The following is a 9,225-nucleotide window of genomic DNA, read 5'->3' as shown; positions in this document are numbered from 1 at the left end:
GCAGAGGATCATTTGCTTCCCTCAGCATAGGCCCAGAGGTTGACCTGAGGTAGACAGGTGTATATCTGAATTAATTCTAATGGAGTTACTCCAGATAAACACCAGTATACTAGCCATCATGCTGCTAACTCACTTAGGCCTTTAGTCCCCTCCCCCACTTCAAACAGTCACATAATCCCTGAAAGATTTAAGGTAACACTGATTGGAGGGAAATACTGGCAGAAAAGGAAATTAATGTTCATATTGTAGGTCAGGACAACAATCCCTAAAACATGTTAAATCAGTCAGATGGTTTAATTGTAGGTGACTTTGATACAGAAGCCATGTAAGTGATAGAGCCCTTCTATTGACTGTTAGAACAGTTATACAAGTATGATTGTCGTCATGCTCCAGTACTTAAACAATAGTGGGATTTTAAAAAGGATTGACAAAGCTGATTTTCAGGAGGGGTAGGAGAGAGAGAGAGAAATACGGAGCTGCATTTATGCATTTTATGAGAAAAATTGCATAGCTGGTTTAAAAATGTCTTTTGTGTGTGTGTGTGTCCTTGATACTGGTGCTGTGCTTCTTGGAGCAACAGATGACAGTATTCTTCTATCCAACATTATCGTCCCAAGACATGAAAAAAGGCAAGACCTTCTTGAAGAACAAAGACACAATTTAAAGTTGGTCTTGGGAAGAAGTGAATCACCATGCAGATGTCATACAAAAGTCAAATACTTAAACTTTTGTAAGGATATTACAAACAATAAAATATTGGTTGAGGGTTAAGCACCAAACCCAGCAACCTGACATTTTTCAGATTTAAATGGCAAACCCAGCAGGTGGTTGTCTTCAACACCCTGAACTTGATCTTGACTCCTAATTTTAAATTATTTCAATGCGTAATCCCCAACTGTGCAACACGATGGTTGAGGCATCTCATTATTTTAAGGCCAGTGCTTTCTTTCAACTAATAATCTCTGGGAAAATCACCATAGCTTATATCAGCCTTTCTTTTTTGCTTTGAAGAACAATATCAAATTTTCAGAAATATAAAAACAACAGGGAAATACATTAACAGTGTTTGTTTGTTTGTTTGTTTGTTTAAAAAAGCCCAGTCAACCACCCTTTTCCAAAATGCCATTGTTGGCCAACACTGAAGATAAAAATTCAGACATCCCAAAGGTCTTGTAGATCAGTGATGAGTCTTTCCCACAGGGGCCAGAATGATGTCAGTCCTTGTTGCGGAGTTCTAAGAAACCATAAGAGGACAAAGCCCCACAAAGTGCCTGAGATTCAGAGATGCAGGACTGATGTCAAATCATTTCTGATAATAGTGGCTCACATCAGCGTCTTCAGATTCTTATATGGAAGGTACTGCAAAGAAGGGAAAAAAAGATTAAGAGGCATCAACACTTGTCATTATACAAGGGATTTTCTCAAAGAGCTCATTTTAATGGAGAAAAGTGGGAAGGGATCATTTGATACTGGTCCATCATGACCTTTATGTAAATATGAAAGGAGGTGATCTGAGCCAACTGTACAGTGCTATATATGAAAGGGAAATCCCTTCCTGACTCTATGGAAATCAGTTTATACCCCGAAGCAGAAGGGTAGATTTTCCTTAATGTAGAACTTCTAATGACTGAAGGGATTAGGTGCCAAAATGATGACTGAATAATGGGATTAAGAAGTGTCTGATCTGTTACAAGTTTCTACAAGTTTGAGAAATATTCCCTATACTTAAAATAGGGTGGTTTACTGAAACTGTTTTAGAAATGACCCTCATAGAAAAACAGTGAGAACTGGTGCTGACCACAAAACTAATCAACCCCTTTTAAAATCCAGACACAAGATTTGACTTGCCGACAGCCTGCAGTAAGGGTTTCCTGTTTACATTTTCAATGTGTGTGTGACAGGAGAGTAATTCACAGCACAAACCTACAGTTTATCTATAGATGGCCATGAAGAAGAAAGTTGGGATTAGGATACAAACTCTTTCAAAGATTGGGCCTGTCTGGGTACAGGGGGAATTAGGTCTCTTGGACATTGGCCTGCGTAGAAAGCTTAGCTTTGGATATTGAAAGTTCAGTGGCAGAAAGTTTTGAGATCTGCTGTTTGGATCACTAATCATTGTTTGTCAGAAGAGGGGTGTTAATGTGCAAACTGTATGCAGTTAATTGTAGTGGCTATTTTCCTTTTTCAAAAAAGCACTCAAGCATCTGTTGAAGTCTTATTTTGCTCAAACATGTGCTAAAGTGCTTTGCTTGGTCATTAACGACTGCCAGCAAGAAGACCCAGAATGCTGCAGTAGGACACTATTTTTTTACCTGCTGGAAGGAAGCTTTTCTAGGAAAAGCTGTGTTGAATGTCACATCGCCTTTCCTCTTTCTGCAGCTCAGTCAAGAAACAATGGGCTGGATTCATCCCAAGTACAATTTCAGTAAGTCTCTGCTCACTAGGCTCCTTTCTGCTTGCAAAGGTGTGTGAGTTTGGTCCTGGGGGGATAGTCTGGCAGTTCTGCAGAATGCTGATCCAACAGTTTTTATTTGCGACAATCTCAGTGGATCAGTTTTAGTTAGATCCTTTAGTTGACTAATACTCAGCATTAGGGGGACTAGTATTGTCCTCTTTGGCTCGACTACAATACAGCATATTAACTCATGTGCCACTAAACAGTATACAACTCCACAAAACAATCTACCAGAGCTATTGATGATTAAACATGTGGCACATTGAGCCATAGCCTGGTGCAGCACTGTGTCTTGCTTTCTGACAGCATGGCTAACAAAAAGGTTTGAGAGGTGCTGTGTCACCGCTCCCCCCCTCCCGCTTTATGAAAAAACCAACACATATACATAACTCAAAGATATTTTATGCAAAAAAAGTCATGTAACCTATCCATTTTACAGTTACAATCTGCTGAATCTGTATATCTTATTTTGTGCATGTATCATTCTTGTATGTGAAGTTAGAACTATGAAGTGTGGATCTGTTTATAATTCTAAATGTGCTAATGAAGGTCATTAGAGATACTTCAGGAATTTAATGACACAGTACTCAAACCAACAATCTGTGAATGGTCATGTTTGTCCTATAAGTCCAAATTGTGATTGGCCCTAGAAAGAAATGTGACCCTGCCTCCTGGTACTGGAATCTGTCTTTCATCTGGTATTTTTCCATAAGGATGGTGGGTGCTGAACAAAAGGTTCCCACTCTGGGGAAAAGTCTATTTAAACAATGGGAAGCAATCAACCTTGTGTCTTCAGCTGGCCTTTGAAACTGCCAGCCCCACCCTAAGAGGATACCTGACAGCAAAGTAGGGTAAAGTTTAGATAAATCCGTTAGGTTTTATTGTTTGGGAAATGGGATCTGATGTCTGTGCATTTAAAAATGCGTTTTGCTCTCCTTTGTAACTAAGCTCCAGGCCCATGGTGGGTTTCTCCTCCATGAGTAAATTAGTTTGTTACTTTTCCATCTAGCCATTATGCTTGTAACAGGAATATTGTGGTGATAATAAAAGTTCTCTTTTCTTTTTATTAACCTGGCATTGGTTAATTTTTGTGTCCAGGTTTGTACTTTAGGGGTGAGATTTCCCAAGTAATCTCTCCCCTGATTTTCTTATCATTAGTTGGGTGGTGGCAGTGGAGTTTTTATCCCCAAAATCTAGATTGTTAAGATTTTGGGGGGAAGTTTTTTTTACCAAAGCCTGGAAAGATAAGGTTTTGGAGTACTTTTTCAGGCCCACTTCTGCATTTATCATGCCAGAGTGGGGAAGGAGCCTTGACAAAGTCACTGACAGCTCAGAAGCAAAAGATCTTGTGCTTTGTATAAAGAACAAGTTGGTGTCTGCTGCTGAGCACCAAATCATACTGGCATTGATATAAAATGTGTAGGGAAAAACAATGTGTTATCATGTAGGACTTCATAGAATCATAGAATCATAGAATAATAGGACTGGAAGGGACCTCAAGAGGTCATCGAGTCCAGCCCCCCGCCCTCAAGGCAGGATCAAGCTCCGTCTACACCATCCCTGACAGATGTCTATCTAACCTGTTCTTAAATATCTCCAGAGAGGGAGATTCCACCACCTCCCTTGGCAATTTATTCCAATATTTGACCACCCTGACAGTTAGGAATTTTTTCCTAATGTCCAATCTAAACCTCCCCTGCTGCACTTTAAGCCCATTACTCCTTCTCCTGTCCTCAGAAACCAAGAGGAACAAATTTTCACCTTCCTCCTTGTGACACCCTTTTAGATATTTGAAAACCGCTATCATGTCCCCCCTTAATCTTCTTTTTTCCAAACTAAACAAGCCCAGTTCATGAAGCCTGGCTTCATAGGTCATGTTCTCTAAACCTTTAATCATTCTTGTCGCTCTTCTCTGTACCCTTTCCAATTTCTCCACATCTTTCTTGAAATGTGGCGCCCAGAACTGGACACAGTACTCCAGCTGAGGCCTAACTAGTGCAGAGTAGAGCGGCAGAATGACTTCACGAGTTTTGCTTACAACACACCTGTTGATACAACCTAGAATCATATTTGCTTTTTTTGCAACAGCATCACACTGTTGACTCATATTCAACTTGTGGTCCACTATGACCCCTAGATCCCTTTCCGCCATGCTCCTTCCTAGACAGTCGCTTCCCATCTTGTATGTATGGAACTGATTGTTCCTTCCTAAGTGGAGCACTTTGCATTTCTCTTTATTAAACCTCATCCTGTTTACCTCTGACCATTTCTCTAACTTTCTAAGGTCATTTTGAATTATGTCCCTATCCTCCAAAGAAGTTGCAACCCCACCCAGTTTGGTATCATCTGAAAATTAGACTTCAATCTGAATAGCATGTGCTGGAGGTCTGTATTGTCAATACACTTTCCCCACCACACCTGGAGTATTATAGATGATCAATTTTTAACTCCAAAAGTGTTGTATTCAACAAAAGAGAATTCATATACTTGGTGCTTTAAAACTGTCTCTCAATCTTTCCAGACTGCTGTATCTCTTTCAGGAGACTGATTGGTCTTGCATCCCTCCGAGTTTCAGCTTACTTAAAAGCTACTTGCTTACAAAAATCATAAAAGTGTCACAGCACACTATTCCTGAAAAAGTGCTGACTTTCTGATTTTACCATATAATTATGAAATAAATCAATTGGAATATAAATATTGAATTTACATTTCAGTATATAGTTCAGTAAAAATAAGTCATTGTATGATATTTCAGTTTGATATATTAGTTTGTACTGTCTTCACTAGTGCTTGTTATGTAACTTGTAAAACTAGGCAAATATCTAGAGTATACCCCAGATAGAAAAGGGCAAATCTCATACAGTCGAAAATAATTATGAGCCAGATCAAGTGGGAGAAATAATTTACATTGCTACCAGACCAGTCCCTTCCACCCATGGTCCCACCCCTTCTGGGAGTATGGAGTGAGGCTTCTCTCACTTTTCCCGGGCCATGACCAGACTGTCAGCCCTCCTACTAGGTACTGTAAATACACAATTTTAGAATTGGGAAAGAAGGAAGTGAAAACAAAAATAAATACATTAAAAAATAGAAAGCTTATAGCAATTAATATGAATTATAAGCTAGAAACTGTAGAAACCTGATAAGGGATGCAAAAGGACACAGGAAGAAATTGTTTACCAACAGCATTAAGGACCATCAAAAGTGTATCTGGAAAAAGAAGGAACTCTAATTATGGCATTGATCCATTACTAGCTGGAAGCAGCATAACTCATAATTGTAATGCAGAAAAGGCAGAAATGTTCAATAAATATTTCTATTCTGACTAGGATATTTGTGAAAAAGCCACAAAAGGTAATCAAGGTGACTTCAATTATTATAGCTCTATCATACTACATTGATCCCAAGCAAAATAATTGAATGGCTGATTCAATTAATAAAGAATGAAAGGAATGTGACTCAATTAATAAAGAATGAAAGGAAGGTAATATAATGAATGCCAATCAACATGGGTTTGTGGAAAATATATTATATCAAAACAGCTTGATATTTGATAACATATTTGACATTTGATAAGATTATAACTTTGGTTGATAAAAATAATACTGTTGACAGAAGTTAGTCCAATAAAAATTACTTCATCCACCTTGTCTGTCTAGAAATCTCTGGTAAGGCATTTGACCTGGTGTCCCTGAAGCTAAACAAATTCAGATTAGAAGTAGTGGATTTTTAACAGGGTAATGAACCACTGGGATAATTTATCAAGAGGCTGTGGAGTATTCCAGAATTTTTAAAATCAGGACTGGATGTTGTGATGGATAGGAGGAGTGATGGACAGCACTCTGTGACTAACGGGTTAAACTCAGGTAGCTAAGGGTATTGGCAGGGGACCAGAAGAATCAATGGGATACAGTGCTGAAATTTAAATCCTGTGCTGTGTCCCTTTGTGTAAATTCTAAGCTAGCAGCGGGAGGAAGAAAGATGAAATAATCAAACTGAATTACCATGCCTACAAGAAATACTGGGCAAGAGAGTGGACTGGGCCTCAAAGTACGGATCAGTACAGATCAGAAGAAGAGGGAAAATGTACATTTAGTTGCGATCAGGTTATTTTTCATAACTGTTGTTGTTTGGTTAAACTTCTGTGTGTGAAATCCCTATATTTCTCCCCCCCCCCCCTTCACTATCTAAACTATGCCAGAGATACCATTTTTTCTGAGTTTTAATCTGTTCTTTTCTCAGTTGCTCTATAACACCCAGCAGCCAAGTTTGCTTTATGAAATATATCTCTTTGTTTTGATGAGGTGATTATTTGATTTTTGTGTCCTGGAAGGTAACAGGAGGTCTCTGTGTCGGTGCCTGCCTAGCCTGAAGGGCCAGCTATCCAAATAGAAGTTTGTTTGGTTGTTTTTCTAGCTCTCTTCTGCTAAAAGAGCTTGGCGTACCCTTTGGGAAGAAATTCAAGTGTTTCTTCTTGGTTTTCAGGCTTTTATTCATTTGATGGTGGCATCCTATCTCCCAATGGCAGTGAATCTGTGACTCCAGGAGTTTTTGTATGCAGAGCCTATAGAGGGAAGGTATTTTTAATGCCTCTTGCAGGCCCTCACCTTCTTCACTCAGTGTGCCAAAATGGGGAACAGCCCTGACAGATGTTATGAAGGATATGTTCTAGCTGACCTCAACCACAGCTATTGGACTCGAAGCAGGAATTAATTCAAGGAATCTCTATGGGTTTTATTCAGGAGGTCTGATAGGGTGATCATAATGATCGCTTCTGGCTTTAAAAATCTAATTCTATGGAACAGGCAGATACGATGCATCATAATCTGCACTGCATTGTAGCATTCCAGTTCACATTTGTCAAAGAGCTTCCCAAGTTATTAAACCAGTTTTAATTAAAACTCTAGGGCAGTGGATCCCCAACCTTTTGGGGCTGCCAGACGTCCAGGGGTGGGACCACGCATGCGCCATGCGCCCGGGGCCCAGGGTGCAAGAATGGTTCGGGCCGGCCCTGGTCACTAGGTGGGCGCACATATATGCCCCGGCGGGTGCCATGGCACCCGCGGGCACCGCATTGGGGACCACTGCTCCAGAGCTAGCATGTCTGTTAATTCTCCTATAGCCAAGCCCCCTTCACACTCTAAAATCCAAGTGCCCAGAATTTGCCACTTCCATGAACAAAGAAAACACAATGATTGCATGTGTAAACATTTTTGTTGGGTCTGCTCAAAAGTTTTCCATCTCAATTGTTTTGGATGGAAAACTGGGTTTTCAAGTAAACTACATTTTACACAGAGGACATCTAATTTACAGGGAAAAGCTCTACATTTTGTTTAAAAAAACCCAAACTCAAAAATATTTTGATTTTGGAGTTTTACGGATTTTTTTGTGAAAAAAAAGTTTCCTCTCCCATTTTTCAAACTTTTCTGCCGTAGCCCTCCTTCTTCCCCAGGTCCCTGACCAGTTCTAGTCTTATATCTTAAGTATCTAAAAGGGTGTTACAAGGAGGAGGGAGGAAAAAAGTTCTCCTTGGCCTCTGATGATAGGACAGAAGCAATGGGTTTAAATTGCAGCATGGGATGTTTAGGTTGGACATTAGGAAAAACTTCCTAACTGTCAGGGTGGTCAAACACTGGAATAAATTGTCTAGGGAAGTTGTGGAATCTCCGTCTCTGGAGATATTTAAGAGCAGGTTAGATAGACATCTACCAGGGATGGTCTAGACAGTGCTTGGTCCTGCCATGAGTGTAGGGAACTGGACTCGATGACCTCTCAAGGTCCCTTCCATTCTAGTGTTCTATGATTCTAGGATATGAAAAATCTTCATTTTGGGACAGATCCTGTGAGATGTTAAATGCCTGGTGTTAGGTGACTCCAGTGGAAGCTGAGAGCACTCAGCCTCCCACAGGTACAGACCGTTCTGCTTCCAATGAATAGAGGCAGAGGATGAAGATTCGGGGATGGTACATCTCTCATCAGGATATATACTTTTTAACCTTTCTATTGTTTCCCTGACTTGGCAGCTCTGGCTTGTAATGTCATGTTTTTCTCAAGCTGCATTTCAAATTGCTAAGGTGTGTATCATCTTCAGGCCTTAAAATAAGTTTAAGGTTCCAAGATGATTTATAAAACAATTTCCTGTGGAAAATGTAACCAGTCTTGTAGAACAGAACACTTATCCAATGCCAGTTCAGAGTGCTAATGCTTCCATTAAGCTACATGCAGACTCTTGATGATAACATTTTTGAGTGAAATAAACCCAGAGGGATCACATTTTCTGAACTAGCAACTGTCACTATCATTTACAACTTATTCAGTTTCTGGGACAGTAGCCAAGAACACATATTTCCTCTGTCCTGGTCAGTGATTATAGTTGAGTTTTCTCAAAGTATTTAAAAAAATCATTTCCTCAACAAGGAGTGCAAATCAGGCAATACATTTTACTGCATCTTCATTTCCTTGGCAGCAATACAAAGCTTGGCAGATTGCATCTAGGAGATTAAACCCACACAGTGTCATTAAAAATGGTTTTCAGAGGAAGCAATGAGAGAGACAAAAGTCACTGTGCTATCACTGAACTTCAGCCATTATCAGTCCAAATGCTCTGCCAAAGGTAATGATGGTACATATGTGCAAATGCTTTGCTGTGTGGCATGGCTTACAAATCCATGTTGGTTGTATATGCAAAAGCAAATATTTAAAAACCAGCCTTCATAATTTTTCCATCATGTGGGGGATAATATAACTATTCCTTGTGTAATTATGCAATT

The 9,225-nt window shown here is 39.7% G+C and overlaps 1 protein-coding gene across 4 annotated transcripts in view; it reads right to left on the bottom strand.

Annotated features, from left to right (window-relative positions):
• Positions 1-203: 203 nt before the first annotated feature.
• CIB2 (calcium and integrin binding family member 2) overlaps positions 204-9,225 on the bottom strand; it is a 127,823-nt gene continuing 118,801 nt past the window's right edge. For all 4 annotated transcript variants that reach the window (XM_075897624.1, XM_075897625.1, XM_075897626.1 and 1 more), the window contains exon 6: positions 204-1,359. In XM_075897624.1, the coding sequence (XP_075753739.1) occupies positions 1,338-1,359 (22 nt within the window). In that variant the 3' untranslated portion in view covers positions 204-1,337. The remainder of the gene's footprint in view (positions 1,360-9,225) is intronic.

This window comes from Pelodiscus sinensis, chromosome 14 (genome assembly GCF_049634645.1).
Source record: "Pelodiscus sinensis isolate JC-2024 chromosome 14, ASM4963464v1, whole genome shotgun sequence".
In the NCBI taxonomy this organism is placed as follows: Eukaryota; Metazoa; Chordata; order Testudines; family Trionychidae; genus Pelodiscus; species Pelodiscus sinensis.
The sequence above is the reverse complement of the archived record's forward strand: the minus strand, read 5'-3'. Positions and strand labels throughout refer to the sequence as shown.